General features: G+C 37.7%; 3 protein-coding genes across 3 annotated transcripts; 2 read left to right on the top strand and 1 right to left on the bottom strand.

The window, feature by feature from the left end:
• Positions 1-707: 707 nt before the first annotated feature.
• On the bottom strand, positions 708-1,663 carry LOC108012200 (uncharacterized). The gene is made up of 3 exons (XM_017077501.4): positions 1,443-1,663; positions 1,274-1,387; positions 708-1,223 (listed from the first exon to the last, which is right to left on the bottom strand). The coding sequence occupies exons 1-3, from the start codon at positions 1,512-1,514 to the stop codon at positions 786-788; spliced, it is 624 nt and encodes a 207-aa protein (XP_016932990.3). The 5' UTR covers positions 1,515-1,663; the 3' UTR covers positions 708-785.
• Positions 1,664-8,750: 7,087 nt separating this feature from the next.
• On the top strand, positions 8,751-13,071 carry NLaz (Neural Lazarillo). Its single transcript, XM_070996698.1, is given in 13 exon segments — positions 8,751-8,908; positions 8,972-9,092; positions 9,745-9,875; positions 9,935-10,014; positions 10,082-10,180; positions 10,292-10,515; positions 10,993-11,045; positions 11,109-11,229; positions 12,192-12,322; positions 12,379-12,458; positions 12,525-12,623; positions 12,693-12,857; positions 12,860-13,071. Coding segments are annotated over 13 exon segments (1,467 nt in total). The 5' UTR covers positions 8,751-8,795; the 3' UTR covers positions 12,910-13,071.
• Positions 13,072-13,307: 236 nt separating this feature from the next.
• Positions 13,308-14,269, top strand: LOC108012538 (apolipoprotein D). Its single transcript, XM_017077956.4, has 4 exons — positions 13,308-13,566; positions 13,620-13,705; positions 13,761-13,859; positions 13,922-14,269. Exons 1-4 carry the CDS (start codon positions 13,403-13,405, stop codon positions 14,059-14,061), a joined length of 489 nt encoding a protein of 162 aa, XP_016933445.3. The 5' UTR covers positions 13,308-13,402; the 3' UTR covers positions 14,062-14,269.
• The last annotated feature ends 967 nt before the right edge of the window (positions 14,270-15,236 follow it).

Below are 15,236 nucleotides of genomic sequence, written 5' to 3'. Positions count from 1 at the left end.
AAAGATGTCACGCAGTGCGTTGCCCAAAGGGATTTGGCCATTGGTACGCCCAAAAATATAATATATGACATTTTGTTATGAATACTAATGCGAGCTGGAGGGTTAAAGTGGGGGAAGACTTAAAAGTTTATGCCAAAGAGTGCTTTGCATAGTCCAAAAATATATTTATTGACAACTGGGTGGGGACATGGATTTCACCCACTGGAGATGATTAAATGGGGTATAAGAAAACTGTTGTAAGATAATCTTTATGGGGTGATGGTATAGGTATGCGCCAAAATATAAAAATATGACTATGCGACCTCTAAATAAATATTCTTAATTATTAAAACTACAATTTGTAAAAAGCATTTTTAGGTAACTTGAGCTAAGATAGTCCAGTTCCACAGAAAATGTATAAACAAATAGTTCAAAGATGCAAACGGGTCCAATTCGAAAGCCAAAATGTGCACGGAACACTTAATTCAATTTGTAAAAGTTAACTAAAGATGTTTCAAAATAAGGAGAGATAGGCATACCCATTATAAAACCTTCAAATCCAACTGACTCTGCAGCACCTCATAATCTCCTCTGGATTTCCGCCTCTTCTTCGGCTAGAACATAATCAAATCAATTGGTAGACAGGAAAAGCGCAGACAGTTGGCCCAACCAACTGCGACTAATGCGTCGCCATCAGATATGCAAACAATTGGCGAGCTAGACGAATCTTCTGGAGTCACAAAGTTTATTAAACCGGACTATGATGCTGGAAGGGGGGACATTATTTGTTGGGAAGGTGCGCCTCCTTAGTTGTGCTTCTTGGGCTTCTGCTTCCTGCAGACACTGCTCAGGATATCGGGCAAAGGACCTCCCGAAAGGCCCAGCACGGCACCCGGCTGGATGTTCCTGATCAAACTGAACAGACGCTGGTGCTGATAACTATTGGGCGGTCCTGTTTTGTAGATCTTGTCATCCACATAGACCACATCGATGCCCTCGTCCATGATCCGGGAGTGATAGTGATGGTTATGCGGAAAGAAATCCAGCAGTGTGCCCAGTTCCTTTGTGATTAGAGTGTTTCTCTCTTCGGCTGGCTGCTTGACCAGAAACACCACGATGGACTTATCGCTGTAGAGGCTCTGACCAGCCGGCATGACCGTCAGCTCCACCACAGCCCTTTGGCAGCAAATGAACTCGGGCTCATAGGGTTGCATGGCATGGAAGGTCAGCAGAGTGGGATCCGGCTGGTAATATCATTTTAGTAAATATTTTACCTCCTTTAAAATCAACTCACATTAAATCGCTTTCTGTAGGTATGCAGCAGCTCCTCAGTACTGTAAATAGTGCCATGCCATTTCGGCGGTAGATAAAACTCCGTGTCCGCCGATGTCAGCAGTTTAGTGCCATGCTAGAATCAAAAATGGCTATTACACGTGTCACACCCATAATAGCCTCAGATTTACCAGATCGTAAGGATAGTTGTTCAGGGTTTCCGCAGTCACCTCCTTGGGGAATCCAAAATCGTCCAAGAACATGATATTATTGCTCAGCCTTCAAATTTAATGATAATTTTCACTACGAAATATTGACTAAGCGTTTTGATTTCGATTCAAAGGCCACTTGTTCTGGAACTTTCTAACAAGTTTATTCGGCAAAGAAATCTGCAGGAAACACTTTTTGACAGCGATCTAGTGTGAACGGAGTCTTTTTCATCCAAAATCCCTAAATTAAGCTCATTCTGTTAACTCACTAGTGTTGTAAAACAGTAAAAATAGTTTAGTATAAATAAAGCACAGTATTTTTATTCAGTATTTTTTACGTGTAGTTGGATTTGAAGTTTTCGTTTTTTAGCATATCTTTGAAAATTTTCAATAAGAATAACGGACAAATTTTTGTAGTTATTTATTTATTAGAAAATAAAAATATTTACCAATCTGCTCTTTCTCTTTGCGACCAGCAAAGGAAATAAAATGAAGATGAATGGGACAGTGTGATCATAAATTAAGAATAGAAATGGTGTCTGTATGACCGTAGAATATTAGTCCCAACAGTGCTATTGGTCTTAATCAAAAAAATTTAATTAACGAAAAAATTCAAAATTGATTTGATAATATCATATTTAAACGAGATTCCCGTTCCGCTCAAAATTTCGAAATTGTATCCATTCAAAAATAATTTTTTTAGCCTGGCAAACCTTTTTTTGATCTGAGTAGTAGGCGTTCGTCTATAAATTGGCCTACCCTTACAATTTGAACTCGCAAATTCAAGGTTGCATTTCACAAGTGATTTCCGGTACCCAGAGCTGCATTTTAAGCCACAAAGAGATGCCAGGGCCAGGGAGGTGTCACCACCCATTTCCAAGGCGATTATCTGGGTTTGCTTGGCCCCATAAATTTGTCCACGCCCATAACTGGGCTGACAACTTAAGTGCGGTCATGTTTTTGGGGTCCGGCTCTCCCCTCCATTAGGAAAACAATTACAGACGACACTGACAGGCCCGAAATGCCAAAATGCCGGCCGAAACTGAAACTGAGATCCTGGACACATTCTACTACCAGGAGAAGGGGAGGAGGAGCACCCCGGAGCAGGAAGAGATAGCATTCGGCGTCTGGCCGGGATGTGGCCATAAATTATGAGTTTGTCGTCACATGCTGGCGGTCTTAGCCGGTGGTCATGTCTATTAAGTAGCCCTTAGAGCCTCCAACTGTTCATCTGTCCGATTTCTGACACTGCTTGGGGTTTATATTTTACCAATCCTTTGGCTTTGCATTTTCCGGAACCTCCCTGGCTGACCGTTTTGTAAACTTTTCCTAGGTGCTTTCGCTGGTTTAACCCATCCGCAAATTCAAATCCCCAAGACATAAATTATAGCCCTGAAATTCCTTCGGTTTCTGCTTCATTTTCATGCTCACGAACTAGGCGAGCGTCACATGTGTGTCTAAGTGATTTTCAATAAGTTGCGTCTTCCTGGGGTTGGGTCAAAGTTTTTGGGGCACGATTTTTCACGGCTCCAGATGTCTATATATACATATGGATGTATATATATATTGAGAGAGAAGTAACATAATTTATGGCGCCTTCGCATGTGGGTGTGTGTCTGAGCTGGCGGATTTTCACAGGCGTCGATAATGACGAGCGATTTCTCATAGCCAAAAGTGAGTTTTGGTGGGGCTGGGGATGTGGATGGGTATGGGGGTATATAGAGGAGCTCTCATTTCGGCAAAGCACCAGCCATTTGCAGCAGCTGCGACCGACCTTTGACATCCCCCAGGCCCAAGTTCTCCACGTTCTACAGGGCACGTAAAAACAAACTTGATTCTCGGCCATCAAAAAGCGCCATCCGTCTTCTAGCCAAACGTTCGCTTTGACTGCCAGGCTGCCAAGTACGCGACGTGATTCAATATTTTTGCGAAATTATTTTTTAATCATAGTTGGACAGAAGTCAAGCAAATATGGAATGCAAGGAAGCGACATGATCGAATACAAAGTGAGCAGTTGGAAAAGTCGTTAAAGTGTAGAGCAAAGAATGTAGGGATGTATTTTTTTTAGGATGGTAGAGGTATATTTGATATATGGAAAATAAGAAATGTTTCAAAATACTCAATTCAATTTAATAGCTATTCTTAGGTATAACCAATATTATCTTTAAATTCTATATTAAAAAGAAAATATTTTTTTAAAATTAATGAATTTTAGAAAGTGTTCAAAATAACCACCTTACAAGTTTGAACCCTTAAACAAAAGATGACAACTACATATGTATGAACCACATAAGCACACAAATAAACCATAAAAACAACCAAGAAAAAACCGAGAAAAATTGCAAAGAAAACTTTAGCAATTTGCAAGATTTGCAGCTGGCATCGGTCGCCACTCTCGACTATTAACGCAATCGAATGGCGTTCTTGGCTCGGATTCGGATTTGGATTCGCTTTGCTCTTTATGGTAAATGCCCGCAAAATGTTTGAAACGCTCAAATAGTGAAATGGTGAAATGGCAACCAAATCAGCGGATCCCATGCCATCCTAAAAATTGCAATTGTGACAATGCTGACAATCTGCAGGCGACAGCCAACACCAGTGCTCCAAACGGAAGTCCAAGGGTGAGGAAAACAGACGGCAATGGCAGTTCCGTCTACATCTCTAGCAGCTTCTACATCTCTGCACTTGGGAAAAATTTTAAATTTTGTTACCATTTTAAATATATTAAAATATTTACCATTAACTAGTTTTGCTATTTAAGATTTGCTATCTAAAATCCATTCAGGTTTATTTCGTAGTTTGAAAAAACAATGCAGATGCAATAACTTTAACATTGCTTATTGTTTATTAGGCCTTTCTATGTCTTTGAAAATATTTATTTTTATAAATTATTTTTGAGTTAAAAACCATTTAACATATATTTATAATTTGAATATATTTTTTTCCCTTAACTAGTGCTTTTTAAGAACTTTAAAATTTGTTTGCCGTGTATTGTCCATCTAGCTTCTGCCTTCATGGCAACGTCAAGAAAACGGCGACACTTACAATCAGTATGAAATTTACGCGATTTTCATTGCGGCAAATGGTTCGCTTTTTTCGGTATTAACATTTCTCGCCAGGCATTTGGGGGAGAATAAAGAAAGTGAGGTGTAGCTTTCAGGGAAAGTGGGTGGAGAGGACTCCGGAGCCCAGCTGAAGTCGTGCCAATTCGCATAGTTCCTTTCATTTTGGGCTTGGCATATGGATTAGATGATTATTCATAGGAAAGCAAAAATAAACTAAGCAAGTAATCTAAAATTAAAAAATTAACTAAATAATAATATGAACATATTGAATACAAAATAAACGTATATCTTAGATATTTATATAAACCTTTTGCTTAATAACTAAGGTTGCCGACCATTTATTTATTTGCTTGCTTTCTTTAAAGACTAATGCATTATATCCCAGTGGTCTTTAGTCTGTGCGATCTCCCAGTGGAGTGTAGGAAGTATTCGTTGTATACCCGCAGGAATATGATTTTGTTCGCCGGTTGGCTCCTTGGCTCCAGCCATAACCAGGATAACAACAAACGGGCAAACAGCTCGCGGCTGCCACGAGCCAAAAGTGGCATCAGCTGCGGCAGTTGGCGCGGATATATCTTCCTGAACACTCGGGGAACCATACCCCCAGCCCCCTGGACATCCATTCTATCCCGGGCTGACTGACTCTAGCCGAGGATAATGCAATAAGCGTTGCCAACAAGCGCCCAACGTCTTCGTTCTGCGACTTTGAGCCTTCCAGCGAAACTGCGTTTGCTTGTGGGTGGTTTGGGTTCTCAACGAAGGGATTTTCCAATGGGGGGACTGCACATGTGTGCCAGACAGGTTATGCGCTATAACAAATTTAAGAAATTGCTACCAGCGCCAGCGCCAAAAACGACAATACTTACGAGCATTTCACAAATCAAAATACTTTCGAGAGTTGGTCCTTTTTCGGAACCCCTGCCCTATTCTTTGTTGTCTGCCACCAGTGGTTATTGTTATTGTTCTTAATGTTAGCTTTCTTGTGTGCCAGACTTTTCCGCGTTTTCCCATTTTTTTTCCTGGTCCCTGAGTCTGGGGGAGCAACTGATGCCCAAAGGAGCGATGCGAAAAACAATGTGCTAAATAAATAAATTTGTCCAAGATTGCAACATCAAAATAAGGTGGCAAAACTTGGGATATGGCTGTGTGAATGGTTGGTTTTTATGGCGTGGCAGGTGATCAGGTGGGTGCTATGCTGGATATAAGAACTTTGCTGAGGATTGTTTTAATAAATTGAACATTTATTGAACATATTAAGATGGATTATTAAATAAAACAACATTTTAAGATTATGGTGTTCTGTAATATATATTTTTATTGTAAGAGATAATATAATAGCAACAAAAGCTATGAGTGTAGCTTAGAATCCCTATAGATTAAGGTTACAATTCCGAATCAATTATCCCTGTTCAACCTATTCTTGTTCCTGTGTGCAGTGTTTTTTCCAGACTCCTTGGCCATATCTCCTTTTAATGGCAGTACTTCCAAGTACCTCTCAGCCCCCTGGAAGCAACCTAATCTATGGCCCATTGCGTGTGTGGGAGAACACGAGCAGTTGGTAATATCCTGCGAGAATGGCATGCAAAAGGGACAAGCTACAAAAGCGAGCACAAATTGCGTCATGTTTTGCAATTCCCACGCATTCTCGGCAGCTTTCACCGCCCCACCACCCCACTTTTCGCCCGGGTTAAAGGTCGCCGGAGTGTGTCTCCACCCACTTGATGTTGCTGCTCCAGCTGTCCTCGCCTGGATGTTATTTAGCCGACAGTTTAGTGTGATCACCCTTTGGGGGGACTGGGAACTGGGACTCCTTTTTTATGTCAACTGTTGATTGCAGCAGTCGCAGAACCCGAAACGAAGCCCCAGTCCTATCTGAACTGCAACAATAATCAAAATTAATTCAATTTTGGCGGCTGGCTTTAAAGGTAGCCACTTAATTAAATGGCCACACGCGTGCTCTATATCTATATATAGATAGCTATATCCGCATATCCTGTGGCACTGAACTGATTTTTATATATCCCGGCAAAATTCTGTTTAAATCAAATTACATTCAGCAAAATGCCCATAAAGCGAATGAATAACCACAAAATATTCGAGCACTTAAAATGGCAAAGTGATTGAATTGTGGGCAGGGCTTTCGCAGATGCAAACGTGACACGATCCATTTCTAGCTTTTAAAATGTATATGTTATTAAAAATGTTGTGGTGTAACCATCATGTTGTAAAGATTTTTTTTTAAATTTACAAAGAAAGATGTTAGAATTGTTATTGTTTTAAGACCATCTTCATAATATCCTGGAAACAGAACCTTTGCTTATTATAAATAACTTCATTTTTTTCGATGTCTGGTTATCACGAACTCATCTCCAATTGTCAATGCACTTTGAACCGCACATATGCACCACAGAGATAGGTCGCAATGGGGGTCAAGCGCAGTAAATAATAAGAACTGAACCCAAAAGTAAATATATTTTACATTTTAATGAAATTTAAGTCACATTTAAATTATCATTAAAGTAATTGTCCGAGGAAGTGCACCCTTTTAAGACTATTTTCCAGATACGCCCCTGGCTCCGGCTTTGGATGTACCCAGAAAACTGCACTTATGGCCTGTAATAACCGGCTCTCATCTGTCCGCTTCCAGCTGCAGGCTTACGGTTGCCTTTGATCAAATTATCCCTGAAACCCCACTCCACGGGTCAGCCCTCAAGGATTGCACCTGTTTTTAAGCTCAGATGTCCGGCAAATGTGTACATATTTTAAATTTAATTACTACACGCTGCATGCAACAAACAGTGGCAGCCACAGCAAATCCGAGCAGAGGCCATCCATCCAAATGGGCCAAGCACAATCCTTTCATGAGGAAGGGCGTTATAAAATCCCATACCCAAATAGTTGGCTGGCCATTCAAAATCTGCGCTAGCCGCATATGTATAAAAATATGAGTTTTTAAACGAGGGCGGATCAAATTCATATAGTAAAATGTTATCAAACATGATTAATCATTTGCTAAAATACTTTTATGCTTGTACACATATAATAACAACAAGGAGCAAGATATAACTTGGAAAAAAATACTTAAAACGTTTGATAGTTTTATTAAAATGTTAAGCAAATCCAAGGACACTATTCCAACTTATCAGTTCACCCTCGCCGAAACATATATCACCTGGTACACCTCTTCTTTTCCCAAAAACCCTTCCATCCACACAGATGCTTCTGCGTTCGTCCTGCGGGCATTTTTGCACATTTAACTCAATTTGTGGTTTACATTTAATTAATTTAATAATATATGGGGGGAAATTCCATTTCTCTCCTTTGCAGCTGCAGAAAATACCGCAGAATCTCGCCACTGTCAACAATTTTCCTGACCAGGTTGAGAAAAAGATAAAGGAACCTCAAATATACGAGCATTTTATCTTATTTGATTTTAACCAGCGAAGGCAAAGCGCTCAACAGATGGCGCTGGTAACAGTCTGAAAAGATGGCGCCACAAATGCAATCCACATGGTGGAAAAAGCTTTTCTGTGGGTGGACGCTATTCTGTTTCTTTAAAAAATCTTTAAGAATAATAGTCACCATTAAGAAAATATTTAGCAAAGTGCAACTAAAATTAATATTTAATTACATACGTAATATAAGAAATTCTTTAAGCACTTTAGTTTAAATCTCAGGAATAATACAAAATAACTCTAAACACTTTACAAATAATTATTACTTTATTTATTTTAAAATTATGTTTTTAAGTATGGTTAAAAATTATTAAACGCTAAATGAATATTTTAAATCAAATATGTTGTTTTTGGGAATTTCATGAATCATTAATGCACCATAGATAATATACTTGTAATTCATTTAATATTCACACCCCATACTTTGTACTCACTGTCCGCTGCTTTTCACTTTGCCATTTTCAGGACATTGAACTAATTAACACAATGATCTCTTAATTGCAATTAAAATCATTCTGCTTAGCACGCGGAAGCCCTTATAGATAGAGAATTATCGCGATGTGCATACAAAAGTTATGTGAGTAATCATATAATATCGTGTTTGTTTTCTATTTTTGTTTAGTGGGTGTAACGAGAGCACTGGCAGACGGATATTTGAACACCCCCATCACCTTACCATATTCAACCCCATCGCACTAGGAACTTTCATCCAGATCGTCTGCATTTCACTATTGTTTGCATTACTTTGCGTCGGCGCACTGAAAAAAAGCTCGGTTGCCAAAACAAAGCTCTCTCAATCAGCATATATAAGCACAATGCAGCTGCAGTCGAGCCTCAGTTCTAAGCCAGAAGTAGACCAGATATTAAGTTCAGTGCATAGTGATAATATCACAAAACTATATTCCAGAATGAATCACCACCGGTCGAGGTACGCGCCACTCAGTAAATAGAGCTCTTTAGCTATTTACATTTCACTTAATTATCGTTACAGTTCACACCTGTGGCTGCTTATCTTGACAGTCATTTGTGGAGTTTACCAAGGAAAGGCTCAAGTTCCATTTCCCGGCAAGTGCCCAGATGTTAAACTATTGGACACCTTTGATGCGGAAGCTGTAAGTGTTTACCTAAAGCGGTCTACCCATCAGTCAACTGATATCAATCACGTTGTCTTTTGAAATATTTTACTAGGATTTGAGCAAATAGGTGATCGTTTACAATTGAACCCGCCAATCATTAGGGAATCACAATATTATGTTCCCTTTGATATTTAATTTATATTATAAGGACAATCCTAAAATCCTATGTGTTACCACTTTTAATTTCTTTTAATCAATTTATGATCAAAAGTAGAAAGCAACATTGTTACAAATAATATAATGATGAATAATCATGAGTCTTCACATTATAAATTCATCCACTTGAACATTATATCATTTAATTAGAATCGACCACAACAGGGATATCAAAGCTACGATAAGATATGGAATTCCATATTTTTCCATGAAAAACTATTTTTTTCTGGTACACAAGTAAATAGTCTTATCTGATAAATCCAATTAATTTTTCAATTAGCAAATTTTCTTTATCATATCAAAATTTTTACACTTTCAGCGCGCGTGATTTGTTAAGAAAGATTAAGAATGGAGTGGGCACTTCAACATATCATGTTTTTCTAATTGCTTTATTAAAATCTGCTTAAATTAACAAAATATAGCTAAACTTTTTTTAACCGAAAGTAATTAATTGTTTAATTATTTTATTTAGTACATGGGTATCTGGTACGAGTACTCCGCTTATCCATTTGCCTTTGAGATCGGAAAGAAATGCATATACGCCAACTATAGTCTCATTGACAATAGCACTGTTTCTGTGGTAAATGCAGCTATCAATCGATTGTAAGTACGAAAGAAATTAAATTTTAATCAATGAACTTTATCAAAGCCAATCTAAACAGCACTGGTCAAGCCTCGAATGTAACTGGAAAGGCCAAGGTCCTCGGGCCTGGTCAATTGGCAGTGGCTTTTTTCCCAGGCCGTAAGTAATTCCAAACTTTAAGTGTTCTTTGGCATTGACTTTTGTTTACTGACGTAATTAATTTCAGAGCCACTCACGAAGGCCAACTACATAGTTTTGGGCACCGATTATGAATCGTATGCAGTTGTCTATAGCTGCACCGCTGTAACACCGTTGGCAAATTTCAGTAAGTTAATGAGGAAATGTCTAGTCAAAATGTTAATATGCAAACAGCGTCTTAACTAACTTGGCATGTCCATCACTTATGACAGAAATATAATTTATTTTTCAACTTCAGAAATCGTTTGGATCCTAACTCGTCAGCGTGAACCTTCAGCTGAGACAATTGATGCGGCCAAGAAGATCTTGACTGATAATGACATATCTCAGGCATTCCTCAGCAACACGATTCAAAAGAAGTGTCCCCAGTTGGATGGAAATAGCACTGGGTTGTCCGTAGACGATGAACTTGATGTGGATGACTTTGTGACCACTGTGGTGCCAAATGCCATCGAAAAGGCATGAGAATGGCTACGACGCTTCTACGAGCGTCTCTACGACATTTTCATGAACTTTTTAAGTTACTAAATGTTCTGTTAATTAAGTGTACAAATATCGACAGCGAAATGTTCTTTAATGTATCAATTATAAATAGTTGTTATTGCGCGGAATAAAAACGAAGCAAATCGATCGAGCTATAAGATTATTTAGTTTCACATTACAGTTTAATTTTGTATAAATATGATAATAATAATATTTGCTAATAATTAATAGTGTGGAAACACTGGCAGACGTATATTTGAAGGGGGCTCCCTTGTTTAATCTAAACACATACCGAAGTGTAATCCAGATCGTCTGCGTTTTTCGATTGATTACACTACTTTGCGTCGGCGCACTCGAAAAAAAGCTCGGTCATCAAAACAAAGCTCTCTCAACTCGCCTATAAAAGTGACAATGTTGCTCTCGAACCTCAGTTCTAAGCCAGAAGCTAAACATTAACTAAGTTCAGTGGAGAGAGATAATATACTTTCTACAATGAATCACCGGTCGAAGTACATAGCCCTCATTATTTTGGACTCTAGGGCTATTGACATCTAACTTTATTTTTCTTACAGTTCGAACTTGTGGCTGCTTGCCTTGATGTTCGTTAGTGGAGTTTGTCTAGGAAATGCTCAAGTTCCATTCCCCGGCAAGTGCCCTGAAGTCAAGCTACTGGAAACTTTCGATGCGGAAGCGGTGAGTATTTACCCTAAACGATATACCCATTAACAATCTGCTTAATCGTTCAACTGTAATTGGTCCCGGCAATTAATAGAAAATATATTTTGAATACATATAAATCTTAAATTTTTAGATGTTATATACATTTTAACATTTTTTTTAATACAACTTTCAATTTTTTTTAAAACTAGTTGTAAAAATAATAAATAATTCTTAAATAATACTAGAATGAAATATCACGATTCTTTAAAATAATTTATTTTGTTTTAACGTTGATCAGTAACGACTAACAGGAAAAAAAGAATGTTGATAATATAAGCATATTCGACTTATTTTTATTAAATCCTAGTTTTGTTAGAGATGTTTATATACATCTTTGTGTCTAATAAATACAACTATTTTTGAATTTACAGATTTTGTTAAATCATACTGAAAATACTGCAAATCAGTTTATAGGATTTAAAAAAACCTTGTTTTTTAAAATTACAAAATTCATCGTTTAGCGATAAGATATTTTATATAAGTTTAACTAAGAGCATTTTCTGGAAAGGGTCATAACAATTTGAAAAGTCATAGTTCTTCAAAAAAAATTAATTTAGATTTAGGGCTATCATAGTAGAAAATAAACAATGTTGATAAGATTGGCATACACAATTTATTATCATTGTTATGTTACAGGTGAGTAAGTACATATTCGTATCTAATAAATTCAGTTATTTTTTTACCAAGCCAATACTTTCTAATCTTATCCTAAAAAATTCCATTATAGGCTCTAAAGTATCCAAATTTTCCAGTTGCTCAGTAACGATGATAATATAAATTAAAAAATGTTGATAAGATAGGCATACATATGTATTTATTTTTATTAAAAAAAAAAATATTAAAAGTGTGTAAGTAAATATTTATACCTTATATATATAATATAGTTATTTTTGAATTGAAAGTTATAGATTTATAAATACAAAATTTGTTTTCAGTACATGGGCATCTGGTACGAGTACTCCGCTTACCCAAATACTTTTGAGCTCGGACAGGAATGCGTCTATGCGAACTACAGTATCGTTGACAGTAGCACTGTTTCCGTGGTAAATGGGGGCATCAGTGGATTGTGAGTACGAAAAAAATTACATTTAAACAACGATCTATATTTATATCCCACAACAGCAGTGGTCAACCAACAAACGCATCTGCAACTGCTAAGGTTCTTGGACCTGGTCAGTTGGCAGTGGCTTTTTACGAAGGCCGTAAGTAACTATAAACTTTAAGTGGTCATTCGTACTAATATCTTTTATTTACATAATAAATCTTAGAGTCCCTAGAGAAGGCCAACTACTTGGTATTGGGCACCGACTATAAATCATATGCCGTTGTCTATAGCTGCACCAGTGTAACATCCTTCGCAAACATCAGTAAGTTAATGAGGAAATGTCTAAACTTGGTAACACAATTGATACTGATAATTTATTTTTCATTTCCAGAATTCGTTTGGATCCTAACTCGTGAGCGTGAACCTTCTTCGGAGACAATTGATGTGGCCAAGCAGATCTTGGTTGATAATAAGGTATCCCAGGAATACCTCAGCTCTACGGTCCAACAGAATTGCCCCCAATTGTAGGGAAATCGCTCGGGATTATCCGCAAACGATGCCTTAATGTGGCTGACTTGGTTGCCACTCTGGTGCCAAATGTCATCTAAAAACATGAAAATTGTTTTTACGCTTATAAATGAACGTTTTTAAGTTACTAAATGTTTTGTTATTCAATTGTACATGTATTGATAGTTAAATGTTCTTTAATGTGTCAATTATAAATAGTTGTTATTGCAAAGAATAAAACCAAAAAATGTATCGAGCTATAATGTGTTTAGTTTTGTATATTTTTTTCCAATATTATTTTTTAGGTGTAATGATGTTATACTTTCTTTTCCACACATCGAATTGGACCGTAAAATCTTGATTAGTTTTTTAAACAATTTCCATTAGATTTAAATAAGCCAGACCAAATAATATTTTTCTCATTTGTACTTAAACCTTTTTAGCATGATCAAGTGGAAGTTGTTCGTGTGAGTACTTATTCTAAAGCTGAATCAAAATCTCTATTAAACTCTTGAATTCTTTAGAATCCTTGCCTTTCTTGATTTTCAATTATCATGGGCCATTCGAGCATTTCATGGACACTGTCCCGACAATATGACGGCGGTTGCTGATTTGGATATGGAACGGTTTAAAGGAAAGTGGTACACCCACTCATTATACCCACCTCTCTCGTTGAAAGTGCCAAAGTGTCAGTCGACGGAATTTGTAGAAAAGGCCGGACATCATTTTATAGTTAAGGCCCGTGAACTGAGCGGCCAGTAAGTGGATTGCATTTATTTCTTAAAAATTGTAATAAAATACCTTCCTATAGAACCGGCACAGTGAGGTTCAGAAAAGCACCCATTTTAAAAGTAGAGCCAAAATACGGAAGGTATGTTTTGGGCACCAAAAATCCAGGTAACTGAATTGGCAACAGCAACTAAGTATTATGTAAAACAAATATTTTCTACAGCATTTCCTGAAGGAGTTCTGCTTTATGTACTGGATACTGACTATACCAATTTTGCCATACGCTTTATGTGCTTCGATTCCAGTCACATTTTCAGCTTTCGTGAGTGGTATAACATCTATTTCAAATGGTATTATATTAAAAGGATTTAATGTATCTTTTAGATTGGGCCGTCATCCAGACACGAAAACGTTTACCCAGTGCGCAAGTTATCTATATGGCTCAGTACTATGCAAATAGGGCTGGTCTTATGATAAGCGATATGAGTAAAGTTCACCAGGAGTCCTGTCCTCCAGATACTTGAATGTTCTTCAATTTGTATTGAAAAGTAAATAAGTAAAATGGCAGCAGAACCAATTGATGGAAGATTATAAAAGTTTCACAGTAACGCCCTGATTACCATTCATAAGTGGATTATAGTTTGTTGTTTTATTCTCTGTTAAACAATATCAGAAGCTGTCTTATTTGTTTTAAAAACAAATGTATTACAATGAATATACATATGAACCCCAGATTGGGCTAGTTCCTCCCCTTTATTTGCTCGGCCTTGGTGAGCAAAACAAATGTTGGCCCACAGAAACGGGCATAAATCACAAAACCGCACTTGGAACGGATGCGCATAGATAAACCTGACCCCAGCCACCCACTCATCTCGTTCCCTGGGCAGGAATAAAGAAAAAGGACAATTGTAAAATTAAACAGCGAAAAGGCAGCACAGAGAGTCCTGGCAAAACCGAAAACTCTGAGCGTCCATTGGGGAAATTTTATGGTACAACGATTTTTAGAAGCTGTACAAATATATACAATGTATATATATCTATGTCTATATTTTATTTGCCCGCCTCTGTATTTTTGTTTTCAAGCTTTCCTAGACTGCGACAGCACCCGCGGCACTTCGAGTTGGGTTTTGCAGCGTTTGTTGCAAGGGTCCAGGGATTGGAATAGGAATAGGAATCGGGATAGGAGTACCCAGCCAACTCACCTCTTTGCCTCCCCCCCCAACGAGGACTACTCGCTATGCATACAAAATTTGTTTTGTAAACAAAGTAATGCCATTACAAACAAATTGGACTTTGTGCCCATGTTTTATACCCATCCCATTGGCCCTTTCCCGACATTGTTGCACTGGAGACCCTTGGGGAAATCGCTCTGGAGGGCGTCGTGATGATTGAAGGAATATGTGACTGACATTTGAGCCGCTCTGCACATAGATGGATAACATTTATTGAGTGCCAAAGGATGGTGCAGTTTTTGTGGCTTGCCCGCCGGCTATTGGGTTACTCTTTAGAGATTATATCGTATACTATTTATTCAATTTGGTATTCCTTTGCGGTGGCCCAAGGGCTTGAACTGGGACCATCCGTGTTTTGGGTTTCTGATGGAAGGGTTTTTGAGAGATCTTAAAATTTTAAAGATTTTCTTTGAGGAACTTGTAGAAATAGTTTTTTTACGTTATCCCTACATCGTACTTTAAGAACT

The sequence above is a fragment of the Drosophila suzukii genome, chromosome 2L, assembly GCF_043229965.1.
Source record: "Drosophila suzukii chromosome 2L, CBGP_Dsuzu_IsoJpt1.0, whole genome shotgun sequence".
NCBI lineage: Eukaryota > Metazoa > Arthropoda > Insecta > Diptera > Drosophilidae > Drosophila > Drosophila suzukii.
The sequence above is the reverse complement of the archived record's forward strand: the minus strand, read 5'-3'. Positions and strand labels throughout refer to the sequence as shown.

What these genes read in the sequence shown, in the direction of transcription:
- LOC108012200 (XM_017077501.4), bottom strand. Translation starts at nt 1,514, where the DNA reads ATGTTCTTGGACGATTTTGGATTCCCCAAGGAGGTGACTGCGGAAACC. An exon ending in ACAACTATCCTTACGATCTG is followed by an intron (nt 1,388 to 1,442) that starts GTAAATCTGAGG and finishes TTTTGATTCTAG; the next exon opens with CATGGCACTAAACTGCTGAC. An exon ending in CCTACAGAAAGCGATTTAAT is followed by an intron (nt 1,224 to 1,273) that starts GTGAGTTGATTT and finishes TGATATTACCAG; the next exon opens with CCGGATCCCACTCTGCTGAC.
- LOC108012538 (XM_017077956.4), top strand. Translation starts at nt 13,403, where the DNA reads ATGACGGCGGTTGCTGATTTGGATATGGAACGGTTTAAAGGAAAGTGG. An exon ending in GCCCGTGAACTGAGCGGCCA is followed by an intron (nt 13,567 to 13,619) that starts GTAAGTGGATTG and finishes ACCTTCCTATAG; the next exon opens with AACCGGCACAGTGAGGTTCA. An exon ending in TTTGGGCACCAAAAATCCAG is followed by an intron (nt 13,706 to 13,760) that starts GTAACTGAATTG and finishes TATTTTCTACAG; the next exon opens with CATTTCCTGAAGGAGTTCTG.